This window comes from Bactrocera dorsalis, chromosome 2 (assembly GCF_023373825.1).
Source record: "Bactrocera dorsalis isolate Fly_Bdor chromosome 2, ASM2337382v1, whole genome shotgun sequence".
Classification (NCBI taxonomy): domain Eukaryota; kingdom Metazoa; phylum Arthropoda; class Insecta; order Diptera; family Tephritidae; genus Bactrocera; species Bactrocera dorsalis.
In genome coordinates this window covers 78,725,231-78,752,349 of record NC_064304.1, presented here as the reverse complement: position 1 = coordinate 78,752,349, position 27,119 = coordinate 78,725,231, and the positions used below count along the sequence as shown (strand labels likewise).

General features: G+C 36.0%; 3 protein-coding genes across 4 annotated transcripts in view; all 3 read right to left on the bottom strand.

Moving 5' to 3' along the window:
• LOC105232980 (intraflagellar transport protein 88 homolog) overlaps positions 1-27,119 on the bottom strand; it is a 268,695-nt gene that overhangs the window by 74,154 nt on the left and 167,422 nt on the right. The gene's annotated exons all lie outside the window — the stretch shown is intronic.
• On the bottom strand, positions 6,973-10,635 carry LOC125776497 (piggyBac transposable element-derived protein 3-like). The gene is made up of 2 exons (XM_049448819.1): positions 9,050-10,635; positions 6,973-8,924 (listed from the first exon to the last, which is right to left on the bottom strand). The coding sequence occupies exon 2, from the start codon at positions 8,850-8,852 to the stop codon at positions 7,971-7,973; it is 882 nt and encodes a 293-aa protein (XP_049304776.1). The 5' UTR covers positions 8,853-8,924; positions 9,050-10,635; the 3' UTR covers positions 6,973-7,970.
• LOC105228232 (uncharacterized) overlaps positions 11,686-27,119 on the bottom strand; it is a 35,252-nt gene continuing 19,818 nt past the window's right edge. Inside the window, exons 3-9 of one of the 2 annotated variants that reach the window (XM_019991339.3) lie at positions 19,784-20,144; positions 19,447-19,676; positions 18,795-19,381; positions 18,534-18,726; positions 16,773-17,010; positions 16,381-16,661; positions 11,686-16,326 (exon numbers count right to left, since the gene is read on the bottom strand). In XM_019991339.3, coding sequence (XP_019846898.2) covers positions 15,357-16,326; positions 16,381-16,661; positions 16,773-17,010; positions 18,534-18,726; positions 18,795-19,381; positions 19,447-19,676; positions 19,784-20,144 — 2,860 coding nt within the window. In that variant the 3' untranslated portion in view covers positions 11,686-15,356. Of the gene's footprint in view, positions 16,327-16,380; positions 16,662-16,772; positions 17,029-18,533; positions 18,727-18,794; positions 19,382-19,446; positions 19,677-19,783; positions 20,145-27,119 lie in introns of both variants that reach the window. The other variant, XM_011207962.4, reaches the window with a different exon arrangement.

Genomic DNA, 27,119 nt, shown 5'->3' with positions numbered 1-27,119 from the left:
AACGTGATATAGGAGCATGAAAACGTACCAAATTTTGTCAAAATCGGTTGATCTGGTCCTCAGATATGGGATTTCACCAAAAAGTGGTTGGTGCCACACTCATCGTCCAATTTTCACACCGGGCCTCATGAAGCTTTCGTGTACCATCTCGGCGGTAAAACTTAATGCCTCTGGCATATTTAATTCTTGATTTATCGCGCTTTCATCCATTTTTACACTATCGGTAGGAGTTATTGTAATATTGATGCTGGGCCGATTTTGGTTATTGTAGCCACGCCCACTTTTTCAAAATTGTTTGTCCACAACTGTCTCTTGCTACTGCGATTCCCTGTGCCAAATTACAGTTTTATATCTTAATTTAGTGCTTAGTTATGATACTTTATAGGTTTTCGGTTTACATACTCGAGCTTTTTTTTATTAAAGAACCAGTATACCAAGTTTCATCATGACATCTCAATTTTTACTCAAGTTACAGCTTGCACGGACGGACTGACAGAAAGTCAACCGGATTTCACTTTCCTGTCACCCTGATCATTTATATGTATGTATGTACATAACCCTGTATCTATCTCACTTAGTTTTATGTGATAAGTACAACCGTTAGGTGAACACAACTATAATATTCTTTAGCATCTGGTTGCAAAAATATCAGCTTATCGCTATAAGATATATGTACATATGTGACTTTTAGTACATTAGTATGTACAATGACTCAAGGAGTTCTTCTTCAGCAGTATTGAATGCAGAGTCTCTTTGAAATATGATACTAATGGCCAACTTAATCAGACTTTCTAACTATAACATCCCATTTTGCACGACACAGTCATCAGGCAGCTCACCTGGCATATTTCACGATCGCTCAAACTTTTTATCCTCTGATTATGTGTAGAAAAATTCTCCCACCATCATATGAACCTACTTACATAAGTTTAAAGCGGCTTTCTACAGACAAAAATGTTTAGCTGCTGACATTTTACTCGGGATAGACAATTCCACAGCAATCAGCTGCATTAACAATACAGACATTATACGAGTACAATACCCGAAATTGTCGGCACTTATTAAAGAAATTTGGCAATGGTGCTACTACTGGAAGTTGTGGATGCAAGCCACGTAGATTAAATTATCCCAAAACACTGAAGTTGATAGAAAGCGCACATTAAGTCGGAAGAAACGGAGAAACGGAACGGGTTATGCTTTCAAAGAAATTGTTCTCAGGTTTGGCCAACCAAAAATCAACTTGTTGCATGAAATGTTAATACAAAATGCCCAATTGTCTTTTTTTGGTTTCCGTACACAGAGGTTATAAAAATAGATGCTTTTACATTATATTATTCCAATCTCGAGTTCTATGCTTTTCCTCCGTTTGCTCTTATTTTAAAAGTAATCAGGAAAATAATTAATGACAAAACAGAAGGCATTTTGGCACTACCAAATTGGCAATCACGGTCTTGTTTTCCGCTTTTTAATGATTTACTTGAGACTTGTTCTCCTTTCAGGAATATCGTCCAGAAATAGACATTCGAAGAATATTTGCAATACATACTAGCGTTACTATCTGAAAGTGTAATGAAAATTAAGCGGTTTTCGTTAATTTTTTTTAAAAGAAAGTACCCGATAGAATGTTTCGAAGTGTTTTGGTCATAATAAGGTATATTTTCAGCTATATTTTAAAAAAGTTCCCCAACTGCTGACATGATTCCGGCCGAATGAGTTTTTAAAATAAAAAAATTCAAAAAGGTTATTAAAATTGAAGGTATTTTCGATACAATGACTTAAGATTTTTGAAAAATTTCAAAAATTAACAAATTGGCGTAATTCTGAAAAAAGTGTTGTTTCTTTAGGTAAAAATATGGTCGTTTTGTAATACCAAATTGACAATTAACAAAACAAAACATAGTACTTTCAACTATATATTTTTATACCTGCGGGTGGTCACTGCCATTCAAAAGCTATTCAAGCTATATACGAACTTGCCGATATTGTACGATATTTTTGAATGTATGAACTATCAAAAAAAAAGAAAAAATAGATTTTTTAAAAGTGTGAGAATGGTATAGCCCCATTAAGCAATATAGTGGGCATATTACTTCCTGTTACGAGTTTTGTTGGAAAAGGCTCTTACACCCTTGGAACAACCTAATTTAATTATTTCGATTTTCATTGAAAATTATCAAATTTGTACAGTGACAACCCCCAAAGTGATTGTTTATATATGATCACTGCTTATTATTACATAATTTCAGCGTGAGTGGGTTTGATCTCTTCAGACGACACACTTACTATAATTACAATAGAACTTCAGTCAGGTGGGTTCGTTTGATCGTACAAATATGTATAATTAGAATGTTGCGCCACTTCATGAACTGAAAGAATTTCCCATCGCCATTCCTGCAAATCAAACTAAAAGGAACTTTGAATATAACAATGTTTCATATCTTTTCTTAGTATTTAAGTTTTAATTTATTTATGAACTAATATTCTCAACCTAGTTTATGAGTCAATACACTGCAAAAATGATGAAATAACTGTCATTCAAGACAGTAGATTCCAGATCACGTAATTATCTAAGATTGCCAGTAAACATGGAGGGTAACATTAATACTTGTAAGCCAAGTTTGAAGCGTGCATGATTTAAAACCAATTTCTGATATACTATATGTCTAGAATATATGAAGGACTATGAAGTATCCACATTTTTCTATATCTACAATAGATCATAAGTTGAAATTAAAGATAATTTATTACCGTTTATTCCAAAATCAGGTGTTTTATTTTCTTCCAAAAAAATATTAATTTCCGCTTCACCATAGCTTTTAGGTACATTTTAATAGCATAAAAGAGTATAAAAATATATTGGTTCTTATGTAAACAAAAACACTGTACCCTACCAGTAGCTATTTGATTTTATTTTGTATTTTTGACGAAAAAAATGTTCAAATGATTCTAACATAAATATTGAACACATGCTTATGTTTTGAAATATATTTTTTTATTTATGAATTCCGAGGTTCCAAGCTACCTCATCACCAATTTTCAGACAAATCGGTCTAGAGTTATAAATTTAGACATAAATTGCGAAATTGAGGGTGATATTGCAAAAAAGGCCGCCGTTAGGACCTTCTCCAGGACTAAAGGAATACCCGTTCACATTTCCACGTCTTTTCGTGCTGTGGTTCGGGCGTAATGAGCGGTAAGAAAGGTCTAAGTTCGGATGCAACCGAATTTTGATTTTATACTCTTGTAACTCGCAAGAATCAAAGCCAGGGTAATACCTTAAGGTGCAAATCGTCAACCAGGGGAGAGGAATACGAGCAATTAAATACTTGTATACTGTTGAACTTCTTTAAATCGAATTAGGAAATTGTTATGAATTTGACTTCTATCGCCAATTTAAGAGTTCGAATTATGGAGAACTTTAAGTTAAGGAAGTTCAACTTTATATAACATATAAAGTATAAAATACTACATATATACATATGTGTATATATATATGTTTACAAGTATAATGTAGATGGGCAGATAGGCGACGCCATTAAACACAAAAAATTATAAAAAGCGCCCATACTCAGCATTAAACTGAGGTACAAAACTAAACTAATTCAGCACAGGCGAAAGCAGTAGCAAGGGGCACCTAATAAAAGCTCGATAAATCAATATATAAATACGTGAGAGTCGTTGAATTTTATATCCGAGATGTTACGGGAGGGCTCTATTGTAACAGGGGTCAAAATTAGACTTCTTCTTCTTAACTGGCGTAGACACCGCTTACGCGATTATAGCCGAGTCAACAACAGCGCGCCAGTCGTTTCTTCTCTTCGCTACGTGGCGCCATTGGATATTCCAAGCGAAGCCAGGTCCTTCTCCACTTGGTCCTTCCAACGGAGTGGAGGTCTTCCTCTTCCTTTGCTTCCCGCGACGGGTACTGCGTCGAATACTTCTGGTTATTCAGCAAATTTACATTACCACTCCGAGGACACAGTTTCAACTCAATTGAGGATATAAAAGCTGAATCGAAGAAGGCCCTGATGGCCGTCACGACGAGGATTTTTTCAAGTGCTATGATGATTAGAAAATTCTTTGGCAAAAGTGTATTGCAGCGGGAGGGGATTACTTTGAAGGAGATGAAATGTACGAAATTCACCTTTCAATTTGATCACAATATGTGTAACGATATACGATGCAGATGCAGAGGCTGTGAAGATGTTGTTACATCATACATATTTATGTATGTATTCCATTATATTGCTTTCACGATAAATGATATCCTTGACAACAAAAAGCGAGCGGAGCCTCGGGTTTAGACTAGTTATTTATACATACAAGTATATGTGTTGCAAAGTTTTGTTTTTATATTTTCATATTATTTACAATCTGTCGTGTAACAATATGCAAATGTTATTATATTTAAAGATTGGCATTGATGCTAAAATTGCAATTTATCCATTAAATACATTAATGGCATTTGAAGTGCCTTGACATACGGCAGCATTAATGCCGATTAATTCAAGAGTTAGTGAAGTTAACTCCGTAGCTAACTCCCAATTAATCCTCAAAATTTTAGATACTTAGTTGCATTTTCGTTGGCAACATTGTTAAAAATGGCCAATCTTAATCTATTGTGACATATATTGAAAGCTGTTTTTCAAATTTTCAATAATAAAACAAGAAATTTTATGTTATGATGTTATGTTATAGTGCAGTTTTAAAAATAACGTCTTGATGTGTCTTTGTAATTAAAAATGGTTTTGTAACAATTGGTCAGCTAACAACCGCAATGTTTATCTTCTATCCATTTTCATTGAAAATATTATAAAAATTACAATCAGCTGTTTACGAGAGTTTTAAACTCGCATAGCTGACATCTTTCACCTACAAATTTGGATCTGATTCATCCGGATTAACACTGCCGTCTCTCAAGGCTATAAGGGATATAGCCTTTGCAGCCAACGAGTCTTTAGTGTGTCCGAAAATTTATTTACAGGTTATATTAAAATAAAATAAATAAATAAATAAAACGATTTTATAAAGGACTTTAAAGAGATTTCGTTTCCAGGTGCAGAATGGCTGTGCCGTCTGTGTGGCAACAGTTATATTTACGTCGTTTATTATTGGCATGTCGGCAGAGAAAATCGTGTATAGTGTTAGGCCAAGCACGCTGCCTTGCGGAACGCCTGTTTTGACTTTGTATATGCCGGATGTGCCATCATTAGTTCTAACGTAAAAAATTACTGTAATCTAGGTATGACATACAGGCCTATAGACCTATAAATAGATAAAGTGGAGCTGGTAGTTTCATTTTTATTTTATGTAACAACCCCTCGTGCCAGACTCTATAACAAGCTTGTTGAATATCTAAGAAAACTGCCGTAGAGTATTGTTTCTCTTCCAGACATTTTAGTATGGTTTTAACGATTTTGTGGAGAAGTTTTCAACTGCGACACTTCTACTTCAGTCAGTTTTACGTAAGGAAAGTCCATTTGACATGTTTAGCCTGGTTTTGTCAACCGGATGTCTACTATTCTGTCAGATCCTTCGAAGTTTTATTTTATTTGTACCATCTAACAAAACTTCATCTGAATATGTCACATTGTTCGTATAGTATAGCTTGGAGGAATTAAGAGGAGAAGCTAACGAAGCGGCTTGATGTATTTTTTGGGTTGAAGTTTTCCGCTGTCATCTAAATCTGTTGTTATTTCCATGTTTAGCCAAAATTGGAAAAATCGTATGTTCGACCTGTTGCAGGCAGACATATTTATATTGATAATAAGAGTGGAATGATCTTAACTCCCATCTTCATTATTGGAAATTTATTGATGTTGTAGGTTTATGCCCGTATAAATTGCGAAGTCAATTAGATCCGGAATTTTGGTGGGATTGATCGGCAAGTATGTGGGTTTGCCAGCAGATAAAGCATTTACGTTATTTTGAGAAACACATTTGCACAATTCGCGGAATTTGGTATTCCGATGGATGTTTGACATTGAAATAATCTCCGGCTCAAAACCTGGATGCGTTTTGTCGAAAAGTGAGTTAAAAATTTCGTTGCTTATATTGAATGAAGGCGGGAGATATAAAGAAGTTATAACAATCTCAACATTGATGGTGTTGATATTTTAAAGTAAAGTTTTAATTTCCAGCTTGTTACAACTTTTACTTTAATGTTTTTAATTACATTAATTTGAGAGAAAATTCTTTCCATATTCGCTGTTGAAATCGGTTAAGTCAATATTTTTTAAGTGAGGGAGTGAACTATCATCAAAAATTTTTTAAGTTTAAAATAAAAGCGCAAAACTTCTCAATATACATTTGTGAGCTAAGGCTATATTTTTGAAAGTTAATTTGAAGTAATTCCCTCCATTCAGAATCTATCTCTTGTATATTTTCATATCTAAGAGTAGGAAAATATTTAAAATGTTTATCAAGTGATACGTTTCATTTTCAATTACTTTTTCTGGTGCAAGCAACTCTATACATTTTAAAATTTCTTTATCGAAACTTTTTTTAATTTCATTTTCTTCGAGAAGGAGTACAATTTCCGCCCCGAAATAGATTTCATCAATAAGTTTTATAAGCACCAATTGATAAATTGTTGGAGCTTTTAAGGGTAATTCGGTAAGAAAAAGCTAATTAAAATTCAATTTGAATAAAGGATTATTTAAACTTTCATTTATAAGAACATAAATCAATCAAATTTTTCTGCATTCTTGTGAATGAAAAATAATGCCAAAATTTTCTAAAGCTCGCAGAACTTAAAACACTACCGTGCATTACGCAATAGATTTTTTTGTGCCAGTCATCACACTTGCACCATCCGCACCGAAACCGAGCAACAATTTTTTATAATTAAGCATTGCTCTTAACCCTTTCATGTCATAATTAAACTGGGCCTATTTAAAAGTATTTTGAGTATATGGGGATACTATTTGAGCCTTGAATATGAAACGATCAATTTCAAACCTGTATCTCTTCTGGTTTTTGAGTTATAAGATGTTGCTTATAAGCAACATTGAGCCATGGTAGTATACAATCAAACACATACAAATATTGATAGTTTTCATTTTTTTTATTACTTTTCATACATTTCATGTGTGATATAAGACAAAACAGTTTTTCTGTGGGTTACAGCTTAAGTGCACCTTACATTTTGAGCATTTAGATTTTGGAATACCAGTCTGGCATAGTCTGCACCTTCCTTTTCCTACCCATTCAATCCAATGACCGGTTTGATCAAGACGCATCGACTTCGGAGGTTCACTTATGTATGATCGCTTTGACGGCGAAGAGCTCATTGAAATTTCTGACACGTTAGATGGTACCGGCGACGCTGGTGAAGATGAACCTGGTTCCATTCTTTCAGGTATTGCCGATGGACGACCTCTTTTACGTGGGTTTATTGACGTAATATTAGACGGGTGAAGAAGCTCGTTTGCTATGGATAATTGAAAATCCAGCAATGTCATATATTTCGTTCGTGTGACTTGATTTTTTAGGTCTCGTCTATACAGCAACCAGCTATTGACTACCACTGTGCTGATGCACCTGTAAACTATGCGCATATACCATTTCTTAGAACGGTGGTTGATTTTATATAAGTCTAACAACATGTCAGCCAAGTCTACACCTCCCATGTGCTTGTTATAACATTCAACAACAGCCGGTCTAGGTACATCTATGTACTTTTTTTGTTTACGACACCAGCGTCTGCATTGTGAAACCGGATTTTCAGCTATATAATTTGACAAAAGTTGCACACCTTTGTTATCGTAGCAGCGACAGGCAGCTAAATTATGTACAGCTTCATACTTGAAGTCGTATGATCCCCGACCTTTTTTCATGAGGTCATTTTCATTCATAAGGCTACAGTTTTTAATCCGATTGCCTCGTATTGTTGCTGCTGCTAAAATATCTCGTTCTTTGAGTGCAATCATCAGGCTTATGGAAGAAAACCAATTATCGAAAAATAACTTCTAATTTTTGTCTCTAGGCACATTACTAGCCAAATACAACACAATATCTGACGAAATACCCAATCCAAAAGATGGACATGTTCCGTCTCCAACATAGAGAGCAAAATCGTATACGATGCCTGAAACTCCAGCTCTTGTAAAACCCCATTTATTGGGTTTCATGGGTAAGTATTGCTTTAGACTGTGACGTCCCTTAAATTTTATCATCTGTTCATCTATGCTCTGATGTTCTTCCTGATGTAATTTGTTGCATTTCTCCTTCAGTTTGGCCAATAATGGACGTATTTTATATAGCTTGTCGTAATCGGGTGATCCTGGTTGCGGCTGTTTTGTGCTATCATTTAGGTGAAAGGCTCCTTTGATTTTCTCAAAGCGTGTTCTGGATAAAGAATCCGCAACAGCTGATAATTTGAAGTTTGGCGTCCAAGCCATTCGCATATTTGGAACTTGTATCACGCCCAAATAAAGAAGTACGCCAATAAATCGTCTGATTTCGAAAGGTGCACAATGAAGCTCTACGCCATTCGTTTGCATAGAATAAAGATTTGTTTCGGTACAAATCTTCGTTATGATTTCATCATCGAAGAAACCATTGAAGTAGTTTACAGGATCTTTGACTTCTTGACAAATTGTTTCATCTTTCCAAACAGTTTCGCAATCTGGTAGGCATGCTGACCTCCATCTCAAACTATCCAGGTTTATTTTCTCATACGTTTCACTGACAATTTTTTCTGTGAGCACTTCATTTTCAACTTCATCAGCATTTCCACCGCCTTCAATGATTTCATTTATCAAATTCATTTCCACGTTTTCTCCCTTTTTTCTCACCTCTTCAATTGTTTCTCTCCAAATTCTCTTCCTCTTCTTCTTCTTCATTCTCATATTCAGAATTATTCCAGTCAAAATTGATAATTTTATTTATTTCTGATTCTGTAAGACCTCTGGGACGCATATCTAAAAGAAAAAAAAATTGTTACTTTGGACAAATGTTGCTTATAAGCAACATTGTGTTTATAAAATTCCTGGAATCACAATATTACACACAATTTTGTTCTGTAAATTTTATTTCATTTTCTTACTTGTTATTTATAAAATAAACCACTTTGTATAAAGAAATGGCAGTCAGTTTACTTTTTATTTAACTTTTTCAAAGCTTATTTTTGTCACTTTCTTTTTCACAAGTTTTTACGCAACTTTAGCTAGTTATCAAATGAACACCTGTTAAGCTATCGTCATGAAACTTCGCAAACTAGTGCTCGCAGATATCCGTTAGAGACGAAAAAAAACCGATTGTAAAAATATTGATATTTCGAGGAGTTATCGACAGAAATATGCAATGTTGCCTATAAGCAACAAATTACATGAAAGGGTTAATTGCATCTACACAAATAAAAAAAAAATATCCAATCCCTAATCAGTTTTTACAAGATTTTATTTTGTACGCAGAGAGCTCATTCCGCCAAATTTAACTGCCAAAATTAAATTTAAGAAGTTGAAGTTTTACAACACTTCCAACGAAAGTTTTTTTGAAGGGTTAATAATTATTGTTTGAATTGTAATATCAAACTGTTTGTTTTTTATGATCAAACTTAAAACTTAAATCAGATTCTTTAGATTCTTAACACTGGTGGGGTAAAAATAAAGATCGTTTATAAGCTAAGAAATATTTAATTCTGATTTTGTTTTTGAATTCCAAACCCTTATATACTATTTTTCAAAATATCTTAAATAACTAAATATGTATATGTGTACGTTTATATGTATGTAAGTTGCCTATTGTTTTAACATAGGTTGTGTGACCTTGGGTTTGTTTTCATGTGCGTACATATACAAACGGTTGCTTAAATATATTCTTAGAACCCATGAGTTATTAAATGCAAACATTTTATCCTTAGTAATTATGTTTGTGTTATTGTCTGTTTAGTGCTATTGTTTTCCATGACAAATGCATTTTAAGAATAGATATGTTTGTGTATATGTGTATTAATGTTCTATATATTTGAACATGGATATTTAATATTAGTGGACTGTATGTTTTTATACATTTAGAATTACATATTTCTTATCTTACCTTTTAAAAAAAAATATTTTCGGGAGCTATGCTGCTTTACTGAAATCCGCGCATGAACTAAAAACAAGTAAGGAAGGGCTAATTTCGGGTGTCACCGAACATTTTACACTCTCGCATGATAAAGTGATAATCGAGATTTCATTATCCGTCATTTACATATTTTTTTTATTTTGCTGTAAAATTAATTAGAATTAAATTCTGAGAGATTTACCGATATTTTCGGTGAAAAATTAGGTTAGGCTAGGTTAGGCCTTGAAAAGTTGTAGTCCGATCACGACAATTTTTCCACAAGGGATACCTCAGCTCAAATACCGTATTTATGTAAAGTTTTATTCTGCTACGATCATTGGTTCCTAATGTATATATTATACAGAGAACATCAGATGGAATTCAAAATAGTGTTATATTGGAAGAAGGCGTGGTTGTGAACCGATTTCACCCATATTTCGTACATGTCATCAGGGTGTCAAGAAAATATTATATACCGAATTTCATTGAAATCGGTAAAGTAGTTCCTGAGAAATGGTTTTTGGTCCATAAGAGGGCGACGCCACGCCCATTTTCAATTTTTCAAAAAAGGCTGAGTGCAGCTTCTTTCTGTCATTTTTTCCGTAAAATTCAGTGTTTCTGACGTGCTTTGTTAGTCGGTTAACGCACTTTTAGTGCTTTTCAACATAACCTTTGTATGGGAGGTGGGCGTGGTTATTATCCAATGTCTTCCATTTTTAAACTGTATATAGAAATGCCTGAAGGAAACGACTCTATAGAGTTTGGTTGACATAGCTATGGTAGTTTCCGAGATATGTACAAAAAACTTAGTATGGGGCGGGGCCAGGCCCACTTTTCCAAAAAAATTATGTCCAAATATGCCCCTCCCTAATGCTATCCTTTGTGCCAAATTTCACTTCATTATCTTTATTTATGGCTTAGTTATGACACTTTATAGGTTTTCGGTTTCCGCCATTTTGTGGGCGTGGCAGTGGACCGATTTTGCCCATCTTCGAACTTAAGCTTCTTATGGAGCCAAGAAATGTTTGTGTATATGTGTATTAATGTTCTATATATTTGAACATGGATATTTAATATTAGTGGACTGTATGTTTTTATACATTTAGAATTACATATTTCTTATCTTATCTTTTATAAAAAAATATTTTCGGGAGCTATGCTGCTTTACTGAATTCCGCGCATGAACTAAAAATTACAGATAATAGTGCTTAACGCCAAACCCGCATTTGCCACTGCAACGGGATAAAAAAGTTCTCGTATAAATTATTAAAAATTTTACTGTCAAATCGGTGTCCATAATGAAGAATACCTTCTTTAAAGAGTGTCGTACTTATTTATTTTCTAGTTTAACAGAGAAATTAAAAGACATTTGAGTTAAATCATCAAAAACCAGAGTGATAAAGTCAGTATTTTTAGGATTAAGATACAAGCAGAATGCAGCAGATAATTTATTATTTATTTAAGCAATAGCGACACAACTACTAATAGTGCTATTTAGTTGATGCTGCACAAGCGTGGCAAACGACGTAATTAACACTAAAGTAGACCTAACGGTTATTTTCTGGTTAAATAAGATAGTGATGACAATAGAACTTCTTGGGTATGTAGATAAATGTAATGCGAATTTATACATATATTGAAAAAGTTTTAGTTCTGACGCTTCGATATGTATCACAACACTCCACATGCGAAGAAAACTTCGTTTGGAAATTGTAGTTTTTCTTTCTTCTTCTTCTTCTTTACTGACGTAGACACCGTTTACGCGATTATAGCCGAGTTAACAACAGCGTGACAGTCGTTTCTTCTTTTCGCAAGGTGGCACCAACTGTTGTCATCGTCCAAGCCTCTGTTTCGCTTTCGCCTGGCGTTGTACTTTCACTGCCACAGGCTGGAGAAGTGTTCCCTACATAATTTTAGTATGCTCTAGGCATCGGTTACTAGATCACCTCTGGGGCTCTACAAGAGTATATTCCGGTCTTGAAACCTTTTGGTAGCCGTCGCATTTTTTTGTAAAATTTTTGACCATTACCGCTGTCGGCCAGCTTGTCAAACTCTTCGTTCGTTCATTTCGGGCTCCTTCTTTTTCTGTCTGCAAATGCGTCTCGCTTCCCTCTTCAACTCTTGGTATCTATCCCATCCGCACGTGTTGTGGTCGATCGTAACGTTGCGAGGTAGGCAGCCTGTTTTCTCTCCGCTGCGACACGGCACTCCTCGTCGTACCAGCTGTTCTTTTGCACTTTCCGAAAACCAATGGTTTCGGTTGCAGTACCTAAGGAGCTTTAAATGCCGTCCAACAGTTCCCTTATACCGAATTGTTGACAAGTGCTCTCAGAGAGCAGGAGTGCAAGTCGAGTAAAAAATTGTTCGTCTGTCTGTTGTCATTGCAGCTTCTCGACGTCGAACCTTCATTGTGTTTCTTGACTGCAACACATCTAAAACACACACAAGACACGCACATCTAAAACACTGCAGACGTATCTTCCTTTTACATCGTGATCGATCTGGTTGGCAGCTTTTCGATCCGAAGACAGCCAGGTGCCTTGATGAATTTTTTTATGCTGGAATCTAGTACTACAAATAACCATATTTCGGACCCCGGCGAAGTCGATCAGCCTCAACCCATTTGGGGATGTTTCAACGTAGAGGGTGAATTTACAAATCGTAGTGCCAAAGATACCTTCTTTGCCTCCCTGGCGTTAAAGTCGCCAAGCAAGACTTTGATATCATGTCGGGGGCAGCTCTCATAGGTGCGTTCCAAGCGCTCAGAGAAGGCATCTTTGGTCACATCGTCCTTCTTTTCCGTCGGGGTGTGGGCGCAGATCAGCGATATATTGGAGATCTTCGCTTTGATGCGGATTGTGGGTAGACGTTCATCCGCCGGGGTGAACGACAGTACTCTGGACGGAGTCTCTCTCTCACCACGAATCCCACACCAAATTTACGCTTCTTTATATGGCCACTGTAGTAAATGCCACAAGGACCTACTCGTCTGAGTCCTTGTCCCGTCTATCGCATTGGGTGCGTTTTTTTACGTGGCGGGTCCCAAACCCAGCGTACAACTTTGCGGAGGGGATGTTTCGCCTTCTCACATTAGCTCGCTTTCAAACGGATATTCTTAGGCTACCCAGAGAATACTTGGTCAAATACCGGAAGTCGAGAGCTGCTTGAGCCATATGTAAAAGAATCGTTTCTGGCCACGCCCAAGTGAATGACGATCAGAGAACTTTCCTTGGTTGCGTGAAGTTCTACACACGACTCCATCTTTTAAGTTTTTCTTTAACCTAATCTTGTCTGGATGACAGTGTGGTATATAAAGTATGGAGTAGATTTCGTATGTCGAGGAACTATTTGCTTTATATACCCTGAATATATAATATTAAGTTTATCACGAAATTTGTAACACCCTGAAGGAAACGCCGGAGACCTTTAGAATATACTTATATATATAAATGATCATCGAACATAAAATAAATCACTCCGATAGGACCGATATAGCCTATACCTGCCAAATCGAAAGCTTGTGTGTATCTTCAAGAAATTTTGAAAAGGTTGTTGTCCAAAATAAACTGCTTGTTTCGTATCGCTTGTATTAGGGAAGTTTATCAAAGCTTTGGTTCTACCCGACTTAACGTTTTTTCTTGTTTGAGCTATATCTTAGGTTAGGTAGACGCCACTTGACAGCTATAACCACCATTGTGATGTTCAGAACTTCTAAGTAATAAAAAAACAATTTCCCATAGTCGTTACTAAAAATGTTATTCCTGATATATTCATATATTCAAATTGCACAAACTATATTTTGCAATTGAACAAAAACTTGAGTCCAAAATAAAACCTAAAATCTACATTTATTTCCAATTTATTGCATAGAAACAGCGAAGCGAAATAAATGATTTTCGATATATTTCGAAGGAATGCTTAGCGAGATAAGCTTGTAATATATGTATATATGTATACCTATGTGCACATAAAATTATAACCTTAAATATACTTTAATTCCAAACATTTATAAATTCACTCATAACTCAACTTAAAGTTGTATAACACTTCTATAATTACAAAAATAATATAATTTGAATACTTTTGTAGAGAATTGTCTTAAATGTGTGTACTAATTAATTATTTATTATACATTTAACGTTGTACAATAATATATAGTATGCTTTTATACTCATAATATACTACTATGAGCAACAAATAGTAATACTCTGTTCATCATTTAAAATTCTTAATATGTTCTGTATGTAAGTCTATGTCGTCCCCTCAAACTAATCTCCCTTATCCTCAATCTTCGAAACAGGTGTTAAAGTCACTTTTCGGAATAGTCTTCAATGCGGTAATCGATTAACGTTTAATGTCTTCAATTGACTCAAAACTGTTTCTACAGAGCGGTCGTTTGAGTTCGCTGAACAGCCAGAAGTCACACGGAGCTAAATCAGACGAATACCGTGGGTCCGGCATGATAGTGATTGAAAATTTGGCGAAAAACTCACGAAAAATCAATGCAGTATGCGACAAAGAGTTGTCGACCTACAATTTCGACCTCTTTTTACAAATAGCTTCGCGCATAACACTCAAATAGTATTCCTTGTTAAGAGTTTGGTCGGTTGGAAGGAATTCGGAGTGTATCACACCTCAAAAATCGATGAAAACTGTCAAAATAACCTTGATTTTTTACCTTTTTCATGGCATCCGGGTAGTCGGAAAACATTGTTTCACAGACGTTAACGAGACGCTGTTTTCGAAAAAATTTAGTAACTGTTAATCGTTGATGCTTAAGCACCAATTCCTTTACCTTATTGACGTGTTGATCATCAGTTTATGGTGATGGTGGTCCTGGACGTGGTTCGTCGTCAACGACACTTGAGCTTCATTGAATAATTTATATCAATCAGAAACTCTTGCTCGCAACAAGGTCTTTTCTAACATTTTGAACATTTCGGCAAAAGACATTTAATTCTGAACACAATAATTCTTTGTTGAAATATTTCACTAATCGTAAAAGTCGCCTAGTGAACTTTATGTACTTCAGGAAGACGAAACGCTAGTGATTATTACGTTGTGAAAATGTGCACGGATGTCATAGTCGAAATTTAAATTAGGTCTTACTATTTTTGCCCACAATAAGAATTTAAACACATATTTTTATGTGATAAAATTAAGAAGTCAATTGTTTGAACCTCGCGCAATCGTTCCTTCATAGAGGTGTCGAGCGAAATTCAAACAAGTTGAATTTTTCCATTACATACATATGTACAATGAATATTAATATACGAAGAAGTTTATCATTACATCATAACTTCGACTTATGGCAAATACCCTAGAGTGTCTTCCAAAGAGGCATTCACAGCTCGCATCGACTGATAATTACAATGCAAACTGCCATGTTTTTCAAACTCTGTAAGCAAAGTTTGACCTTTGTCGCGGGCACTCTTAAACGATTCTGATTTTGAGTTTTTTTCCATTGCTCTCAATTTTCCCAATAAATCTTCAGCACTATGAGATTTTTGGGATGAACTCGACGATAAAACACCGGTACTATGATGTTTGTGCCGTCGATCGATACTAGAGGAATCACGCTTCTTTACGGACTGAACAAACCTCTTTGCTTCCTCGCTGCGCGCACTTCTTACGGATAAACTAGTCTTAGATTTAATCGAAGGTGGTGGGCACATGCTTTTAATGTCAGTTGTTTGACTAAGTTTCATATCGGCAAAAATAGCTGCTGCTTCTACACTTTTTTTTACACTTAAAGCTTCATGTGGTTGGACCGACTTTCCATTACTGCTTATCGTAAAGAGCTCGTAATCCAAAGCAAGTTTCTCTGCGGCGGTTTGATTTTTGGTACTACCTTTGTGTGAAAAAGGAGTACTCGTGTCACCACGAATAGATTTTTGCTGACGATCACGCTGACTGCGTTGGCAATAACATTTGCTAGTACTGACACAACTATCAGTATCACACCACGTGGTATCCGAATGTGTGTTTGTAAAATCACACACGGGCAAAGCACTCTCTTCTTCCACCATGGAACAATAGCATTTTTCATCCGACTTGCAAGATATTAAGGAATCCCGATTAATATTACCGCCGGAAGAGTTATTTGTATTTCGTCTGCTGATGCTAGTTGTATTATTAGACGTAATAATGTTTCGTTCACTTTTGTGGCGTAATCTGCTGTCAACGTGATCCGTTCGTAGACTGCAGTAACATCGGTCCGCTGATGTGCACGTACATGATTCTGAATCATAGCTGCACTCGGAACAAGACACGTAGCTGCAATTGCAATCATTGTAATCTGATAAGTAACTTCTAGGACCTGCTACGTACCCGCTGCTGCTGTTTCTATTTAGCCCACGAAGGGTGTTATCTTTGCGCACCACCGATACGTCCGAACCACTGGTTGCTACTCGCATCCGCTGATGGTCATTTGACTGCCCTGTGACAGATGGTTTAACTGCATGCGTTCTACTCTTACTGAGATTTTGGACTTCTTCTTTTTTATTCGGGGGAAATTTTGACATTGGTTTGCCGCGACAGGATCTAAATTGGCCTAAGTGGAGAACTTTTTTTAAACTCCTCGTTCCAAACATAAACGTTTTGGATTTTTTCTAAAATAAATAAGCATAAATGATATTTACATATGTATCTGTAAACAAATGTAAACTAATGCACGAATATATTCAATGTTTCTTTCATATTTTAAAGTACTTTGTAATCACCTGTGTTACTGGTGCGTTACTTCGATGCTTCAACTTTTTTTTCCTTTGTCGCCGCATAATATTCTTTGATCGCTGGAAGAGTTCATCCTTTGTGAGGGTTACCGCCAATTTCATAAGAAATTCTTTGTAGATTGGCTTAAGATCGTTGAATGACATACCATCGGCGTCAATTATGGCATAAAGAATTTCGTCCAATGAATGAAGGTTTTCATGCAAGCGGAATTCATTAAACAGTTCGCTGAAACCAAGTGGTGAACTAGAAATAAAATTCAAACAATTCGAATACTAAGGGAGTTGATCAAGAATTCTACACCACATATGCCCAGAATAGTAGACATTAGAGAAAGAAATAAGAAAATAATGGGTTGGTCCCGAATTGAGGGATGCAAGTTGGTATGTATCTAACATACAGATACTATTTTATTCAATAGTCATTTGAAATGGATCCTAGATTTTGTGCACATGTTTTAACAGTGGCGTAGCTACAACTTCGGGCGCCCGGGGCCAAGGATGTTCTGCCGCCCCCCTTTTATCTACCTACCTACAAGTTTCATGAGGTGGTGCGAACAAAAGTGAATTTTTACAAAATATCTTCGATATTAAGTATGTATGTATATAAAATTTAGGAACTAGAAACCACGCAAATTCTGAAGTTCTAAAATTCTCACAATACGGTTTTCGAGGAAATTGATAGTAAATTTACAAGACATCTTATTAAAAGCCATAGAAAAAACCCATTTTCGCCCTATATCTTGTACACTTTTGACACAATTTGCAGAAATTTTTGTCCGAATTGGAGTTTTTAAATATCATTTTTAAAAATTTGGAGAAATAAAAGTATTTGTTACATTCAAAGCATAGGGTAACTCTGCGAGTGACACGTCGCGACGACAGAGTAAAAATGAAGATACTGTTTTTTGTCGCTCCTACGTCGCAATGTATCGCTCTCACAGTTTGCTCTATGATTCAACTGTGACATATCCGTTGGTTTCTCAAAATATGTTCGGTTAAAGAAACTACGGAATTTTTTGTCTGTACACGAGGCTTCTTACAAAAGTTTCTTGAAAATGGAAAAAATCATTCAAAAAACGAATTCACGCTCGTACTACTTTAAGCACGAAAGTCGTTAGTGATTCAAACATTTGTTAATTTTGTAAAAAAATTTGTTGAAGTATTTTTCTGAATATTAAAAAAACAGCGAAGATCGTTTTGCTGCCCCCAAGACGTTGCGCTCGGGGCGACCGCCCCCTTTACCCCCTCCCCTCCCCCCTAGCTACGCCATTGTGTTTTAACGACATTCAAAACCTACTCCTCAATACTAACTCATAATGACCGAATCGTTTCTGATAAGCCTAAAAACTGCTATAGTCTGAAGGAAATCAAATAACTCCACAGTTTTAAGGTTAAACAGTAGGATAAAAGTAAAAAAATATTAATCTACAGAGTCAGTTGTTATAAAATTTTTGTTAGATTTTTGTGCACAAAATATATACATATGTATATGATTATCCCACCTTCTGTGCCAATTACTATGATAAAAGTAGATAAAAGGGAGGAGTTTAAGAATCTAATAACATTTGAAACAGCGACGGTGGAAATGAGTGGCACGAACTTCATAATGACTTTGCCGTAGTTTTATGAAATTATGTTATTTCAAACCGGTGTGAAGTTGAGAAAGAAACAATCATATAATAGAATGGTTTTGGTTGATATTCTAAAAAGCGGTGTAATCACTTGAGTGGAAAATGAAATGGCACTTACCCACCACCTCCGCCTAGTTTACCAGAATGTCTACGCGCAGCTCTTGATTTATACCGCGTAAGTCCTCCCGTGTTTAGGAAGCTACCGGATCGAGGTATTGCTACGCGCGTTAGTATATCTCCATTATTATCATTACGTAGGACGCTGCTAGAGTTACCACCCAATGAATCCGCAACCGATAAGAAGCCACCACCTAAAATTTCGGAATAGTAAGCACCCTCTATCGAATTTATAAGTAAAAAAAGTTACTAATATTATTACCTTCACAACCATCACAAAATGCGTCTTTAAGAGCAGTGGCAGCTTGATTACCTATGTTACGTACAGAGTTATTTGAGCGTAAACCGTTAGGAACCGGAGGAGCACGTTTACTTTTTTGAGATTTACATCTTCGTTCTTCAGTTGTAGTTTCCGTCTCGTTAATAACATTATTGCTAGAAGTATGAAAGCTGTTGGAACCACGCTTTTTCCGCCCAGATCTAGGAGGTGTAGCTATTTCTGCGCCCATGCTTTCACTAGAACTACGCAGAGAACTTTTCCGACCATTAGATAAGGCATGGGATTGTGATAAATAATTTGACCCCGTTCGAGCCGAACTACTAGCAATACTTATACAACTAACGCCGTTTTGATTACGTGGTGTACGTCGTTTAGTGCTTCGATGCGAACTAGAATTCACGTGGGCCATTAAGCTCTGGTACAATGTGGCAGCGATAACAATTGCATCTTCGGTACTTTTACAAATGAATGCATGGCATTTTAGAACCTTTGGCAAACCGGGGGCCCGCATAACGACTGCAAAAATTGGAGAATGCCCATTATTTGGAACATGATTTTTTTCATTGCCACTGCAAATAAATAATATTTTTTTAATAAAGTTAAAAACGCTGAATTTAATTTTGTATTCTCTTACTCCAATGGACGAAATAAGGACGTTTTGTCAATATTGTCGGGGTCTGTAATCAACGGTAGAAAAGCAGCACCGCCATCACTATCTGAGACAACGAATTTCACTGCGGACCAAACTGCTATATTGTGGAATGGAGTAACATTCTCTTCACTTTGCGTATTGGTGTTATAATTAGCATTAATTTTAACTCGCAACCCAGTTGTACAGATTTCCAGAACACCAAAGCACTTTTTCTAAATAATTTGTATAAAATGAATTTTCGCTTAGTCATTTTCATTCACTAATATGTTATATTCATATTAAACTACATATACATATGTATGTATATGTATTCAAATACCTTGGTATTCAACTCCTTTAAATAAAGTTCACGAAGAGGTGGCTGAAGCCCTTGAAGGCTAGTTACTTTATCTTTTAGCGGTAATGAGCCCAAGTATATAACTGTAAAGCTGCTGGTGGCATCTTTAGCCACATCAGTAAAAAGCTGCTCGATTTGTTCCTGAACACTATTACTCATACGTTGCATATCTTTTTTAGTGGAAGTTGCAAGGTTTTTCGTCGTCTCGGCAGATTCCTGCAGCAAACTTGTAATGGATCGAGCACTCTGCCCTGTGCTTGCCAACTCACTACGTCCATACATGATTATGGAACGAGTTCGATGTGATCCTCTGGTGTCATCAAGACGATTGCTGCGTAGAGATCTGCGGAAAGTGGTATAAAAAGGCAAATCATGACAAATATTGTTGAAAATTATACATATGTAAGTATGTATTTGAATGGAATAATAAGATTTTATACTATCGCAATTGCAATGAATAATGTTGGGGAAATACTTTCAGGTGTAGCAAAACTTTATTTAAACAAGCAAGTTCGGGTGTAATCGAACATTTTATACTCTTGAAACTTGCAGAGCTCAAATCCAGAGAAATACTGGTGGCAAAACTGTATAATAACAAGAAAAAACGTTAACTTCGGCTGCACCGAAGCGAATATACCCTTCACAGGTGCATTTCTTTTAGTAACTATGTGCCCAGTTTGAAGCTATATGCTATAGCAATCCGATCTGCACAATTGTTTCGGAGATTATATAATTTCCTAAGACAGTAATCCTGTCAAATTTCGTGAAGATACCACGTCAAATGTGAGAGTTTTCCGTACAAGCCCTTGATTTCGATCGTTCAGTTTGTATGGAAGCTATATGTTATAGTGGTCAGATATCGGCAGTTCCGACAAGTGTGCAGCTTCTTGAAGAGAAAATGACGTTTGCAAAATTCCAAACCATATCTTAAAAACTCAGGGACTAGTTCGTATATATACAGACAGACGGACGGACAGACGGACATGGCTAAATCGACTCAGTTGAACATACTGATCATTTATATATGTATATACTTTATAGGGTCTCCGACGCTTCTTTCTGTGTGTTACAAACTTCGTGACAAACTTATTATACCCTGTTCAGGGTATAAAAAGTGTTGCGAAGAAGATAATTTTAAGAAATCGTCTGAGTATGAAACTTTCAAGAAACCGAAATAGTATACGCTATAATAAACATTTTCTTAAATTTTTAAATCGAGATTCAAATTATTACGGTCGCTAAAGCGACCTTTCTTGTAGAAAGGGAACATAGCGACTCCAATCTTTAAACGCGGTTTTCTCAGAATGGTGTTTTTCAAAAGAAGAGTTTGAAGATATCTAATTTTAATTTGGAGCGAACATTTTTAACGTCATTCGCTATCGAGCTATTGAAGCTATTTTTTGAATTATTCCTATTTTTTTCTACGAAAAACTGTCGAAAAAAAGGCGAAATTCGATACTTTTTTCAAACCGCCGCCATTTTGTCAAATTAAAAAAAAAAAAAACCAAAAATTTTGAAATTTTTGCTTCAGACCAAAATTGGGGCCGAAATCGCGGACATCGTACAGGACCTTTTCTTTTTTTCCGTGTAATCTACACTATTTATTTAACTATTATACACCTAATAAATAAACATAAAAAAATCATTTTGTATTCGTGAAAAATGTATTTCTTTAGAAAAAAAATGGGACCGATTAGTCACACTGAGAAGATCCCTTAATAAAGTGAGTTGATGCGGAAACGTCTACCAGAGGATCGAAATTCATTATATTAGGGATTTAAGATAAACACACAGTTCTTAGGTATACTCGAAAACATATTTTCAAGCTATTTTATAAACAGTTATATGTACCCTGACACGAACGAAAATGATTACATGTACTATTTATATGGGAGTGGAGGTAATCCGTTACGGCCAACCGGAAGTTCGAAAATTGTATTTTAGGTATATGCAGGTTAATGGTCGTATTGACCAATTTTAACCATTTTGCAATACCACATGCTACTAATATGTCACATATAATAATTAGCTTCCCTAGTTCCATTAAGGTACACTTACATCACCAATATATTAATTAAAAGGGGGTCAAACAAGTTTTTATCCGATTTTATCCATTTTAGGCCCAAATATACACAGTTATTAGTAAAACACACTTACTGGTTTTCATTTAAAACCCCCACATATTGGTCGCTATATGTATGTGGTGTAAAGTAAACAGCAAGTTTGAAAATTTTTGAATTAGGTATATGGCAGATAGGAGAAGAGATCCTTCGATTCAATCCCTTTTTGACATACAGGAAAGGATTTGCTTCGATTTTCTGTAACATATCTCATATAATAACCGATATTTTCGATAAAAAGTTCGCTCTAAAGACTAAGATCCACATATTCGGCCTTAACAGTTATGGTCCGATTTTTAGACCGTTATTTGCCAGAGATTTCACTTTTCTTCGCGATATCGTAAGAGGCGATATACTGACATACATATGTAGCATGTATGGCTTTGAAGAAATATAAATATAATATAATATACAGTAAACCCATTAGCGGGCAGGATACTTTTAAATAATTTTCAATCTACAAGTGTCGTTCGTTATTGCGACTTGTTATACCAAACTACAGTCTTGTATCTTAATTTCAGGTTTATTTATTGCAATTTATAGGCTTTCGATAAGCGTAGCAGTGGAATGCGTGAATCAAGCTTAAGTTACAGCTTGCACAGAGGGACTCCTACCAATAGTGTGCAAATGGATGTAATCGGATGAAAACCCCGTTCACTCCCCATATAACGGTACTGTTTAAAACTACAAAAAGTGCGATAAATCAATAACTAAATGCACGCCTTGCGCTCAACAACAAAAACCGCCGCTTAATTGTTCGAGACAAAGAATCCGCAATGAACTTCCTTATCGACATGGGAGTTGAAGTTAACGTAATTTTACTGACGCAACATCAACGCAGACACCCCGACAAAAATAACTATTTCTACTCAGAAAACCGGTCCACCATAAAAACTTACGAAAAAGTTATGTTTCTTAATCTACGTCACCAATATTTTTGGAATATTTTTCAGTCAAAAAACCACAACACATTGTCACGCATCACATAGTCACCAAATGACCACCAGGTTTCTTCAAACCGAAACGCTTATCTCCCGAGAAATGTAAATTGGCAAAAGTTAAGGTACAAATTTTGCTGAACGCAGGCATCTGATGACCATCGCGCAGCCATAGGCAATCCCATTACACATGGCGAAGGAGAAAAACGGCGAGTGGAGGCCATGTGAGGATTTCAGGCAACTAAACGCTGCCACCGAGTCTGACAGGTACCCCCTTCCACACCTGCACCATGTCACTCATTCATTGCACAGTTTCAAAATTTTTTCCACCCTTGATCTGCGTCGAGCCTACCAACAGATTCCCGTAGAATCAGCCGACATACCAAAGGCAGTAATCACAACGACATTTGGCATGTTTGAATTCCCGTTTATGTGCTTTGGATTAAGGAATGCCCGACGTAGATCAAGAATTCCCGTTTATGTGCTTTGGTTTAAGGAATGCCAGTTAAACGTTCCAAAGATTCATGGATCACATATTCCGTGAATACCACTTTGCTTGACCGTATCAAAATATCATCGGAGAACATGAATCAACATCGACATCATCTACAATTAGTATTTGAAAATCTACGCGAGTACAGCCTTGTTATCAACCGTTCAAGTTGTATAGTACTTGTACTAGATCAACCACAAGTTCAATAAGTTTGAAATAAATAGCAGTGGAATCTCACCCCCACAATTACGAGTACAAGCAATTCAAAATTTCAACAAGCCTTCCAGGGCATGTCATTTGCGACGTTTTCCCGGTATGGTAAACGTTTTCGCAGATTCTTGCATTGCGCTGCAGAAAGGCAAATGGCCGTATTCAACCTAATAAAAGGTAACAAGAAAAACGACACATCGCTAGTTGATTGGACAGTTGAATCAAAATGATATTTCAACAATGTAAAAACGACCTATTTAAAGCAACTCTACTTACCTAAAATCTAGGGCGCAACTCAGTTTGACGGTGGATGTATCTGGAACTACTGTAGGCGCTGTATTACAACAACAGAACAACCACCAGTGGCAACTACTAGGATTTTATTCCGATCGCCTTACCGCAACACAAACAAGATGCAGCACTTACGACCGTGAATTATTAGCGGCATACAAAGCAGTTAGATATGTTCAACATATGTATGCTAGAAGGAAAAGAATTTTTCATCCTTAATAACCACAAGCCAGTGCAATATATGTTCCAGCAAGAGCTTGAAAAGCTATCCCCGCGTCAAATGCGTCATTCAGATTTTATCGCACAATTTACAATAGCCATTCGATGTATCTCCGGTGAAAAGAACATAGTAGCATACATAATGCCTCATATTGACTACATACTTACATATTTCTAGCACTATCGACTTCGCCAAACTTACGGAGACTCAGAGCTCAAAGGCTTACAAGATTCGAATTCCAGCCTATTAATTAAACCTTTTACGATTCCAGACACCGATATAGAAATATTTTCTGATATTAGCACCAGCCGAGTCCGACTATACTTAACTCCTTCGTTTCGCTGGTAAAATAGCTTTCGACTTCATATGTATACAAAATGGCACTATCGGCGGCGGTAAAACAATAAAATTGATCGCAGAGAAATTCGTGCGGGCTATGTAAGTGCGGTAAAGATTGCCGCTTAGCGGGTAGTGCATTCCGTGGCAAAGCTCTAAGGAGCAATGCCGCAACAGAGCACCGTTATCAACATTTACGTTATCGGAGCAACGATTTGACCACATCTATATGGATATTGTCGGGCCATTACAGACTTGCAAGTGTTATCCATACTGTTGTGGTATCCCCGCCCCGATGGGAGACATCTCCGCTCGAAGACATGACGACAGAGACTATAGATTTCAAATGCTACAGACATTGGATCGCTAGATTTGGAGTACCGAGTAGAGTAACAACGGATCAATGTAGACAATTTGAATCTACACCATCAAAGCATCAGGCACTTTCGTATCACTACGTATCACAGCGTATCACCCAGCGTCAATATGTCGTCGAGCGACGGCATAGATCATTAAAAACAGCCATAAAATGCTACATAACAAACAACTGGGTCGAAGTTCTCCCATTAATCCTTCTAGGTTTTTGTTCCTCATGGAAATCAGAAATGATTTACGGAAATACTCTTCGAGTACCTGGTAAGTTCTTCTCCCAAAAACAGTTTGTCGAAAATTTACGCATACGCATGCAGTCACTAAAGCTGTCACCAACAACAAATAACTTAGCGCACATAGTACAATTTGTGGAAAAGAATTTGCGCTCAACACCTTCAGTTTTCGTGCGAAATTGCACAATTCGTCAACCTCTTCAACCACTATACGAGGAACCATTTCCCGTAGTCCAGGGTTGGGCAAATTTTTAGCCCGCAAAGTGCGAATGATGGCTAGATGAGGAAGGGCACAAAAAGTTGCGAAAAAATCAATGACATTCCTCCGAAACTTGATGTTCATCGCAGAATGCAGAGATAAAGAGATGTCCAACTATTCTATCATTGGAAGTGAGAGAGCAATTGCTAAACGTCAGAACCTCCTGAACTCGATCACCTGTCGAAATTCAGGAGATTTTGATGTTTAACAATTGGAAGTGTGGGATGGCCAGGTTGAATTCTTAACAAAAAACTATCAAACGGAGAGATTTGTTGCCACGCTCTAAACGACGACATAAAATGTAAAACAACGAAAATTAAAAATATAAATTTATTTGATAAAATGTTTTGACATGTGATGCGTCATAGTACAATATTAATTTTCAATGGAAAAATATTCAAAACTCTTACTTATTGAGATCTAACAAACATAATGCCCTTATTAAGTGTTGAATGTTTAAAAGTCAGTTATTTTTTTGTTTTTACGTTTTCTTAATATATACCTACCTACCTATACACATACAAAATTTTAAGTCGATCCGACGAATATTTTCGAAGTTATAGACACATTAGTGAAGGCGCGTCGACTACAAGTAAAGTGCTTTCAAAACTTTAAACTCGTTTTTCTCGAAACGGTGTTTTCAAAGTCGGTGAGCAAGATTTCTCAGAAACGGCTGAACCGATCGGTCTGAAATTTTTACATAAGCTTCTTAACTATATTTTTTAGTACTTAATCGAAGGATTTCCCCATCCGATGAAAATTTCTTATTTTTAGAAACAATTAAAGACACGAATTTTGGTCGAAAATCGAACCTTTTGCTTTGAGTAGACGCCATTTTTTCAAAAAAATTTTTTTTGCTAATTCCTTCGATCAATCACTAGATTATTTCTTATATTAATGAAATTTATCTGGTTTTTGCTTTTTAGATGATCCAGTCCAGAGATATCGTGCTCACCGCAAGAGGCCTTTTTTTTGCGGCCCTCTGCAAAATTGGCAATATCAACGTTCCCGATAATTATTTTTGGCAAAAAAAAAACATGTGAATATAGTTTAAGGTTGTCATAATATACCTGCCAAGTTTCAAATCAATAAACCAAATAGTTTGCTTAGAAAAAATTCTTGAAAAATGCCTTTTTTTCGACCTCCTAACTGTATATAACCCCTTAATATAGCTTAAAAACATTTAAATAGTTTCTCCATATAATAAATAACCACTATATAGGAATTTCCAATCGTAATAAATGTTGGGGTTTTTAATTTAAATATCCAAAAATTTTTATTTTTTCCGATCTGGCTATAATGGAAAATGTTATAAAAAAACGCTAATTTCGAGGCGCTCTCACACTGGAATAAGTTGGACATCCCTTTATCCCTGGTAGAATGGTTGCGGCAATACAGACATTGTATACAAATTAAAGAGCGGAAATTTACTTCATATCGGAATTGTACAATTGTGTGAACAAAAAGAGGTAAATATATTTTGCAGGTTTTAGAGTTTCGATTTAATATTGGTTTTTATTTACCTTTGTTTGGTGGCAAATTCGAATCACTATTAGGAAAAAATTATATAATTTATACTTGTATCAAAAAACAATTTTATTTGATAAGAAAACAGAACATTTTAAAACTTTACAATACCATACTGCTGTTCCTATTTTGTTCACACCAATGTTTAGATGATAAAAGTGTTAATGGTGACGATGCCAGTTGAAAAAAGTCATTTTAGTTATGTACAATTGGGAAATATTATCTCAAGTAGTCAAGTACGTACATATGCAAGGCAGTTTTATATATCTACATACATATATAAAAAAAGATGACCATAACATATATTTTTATTAAACAT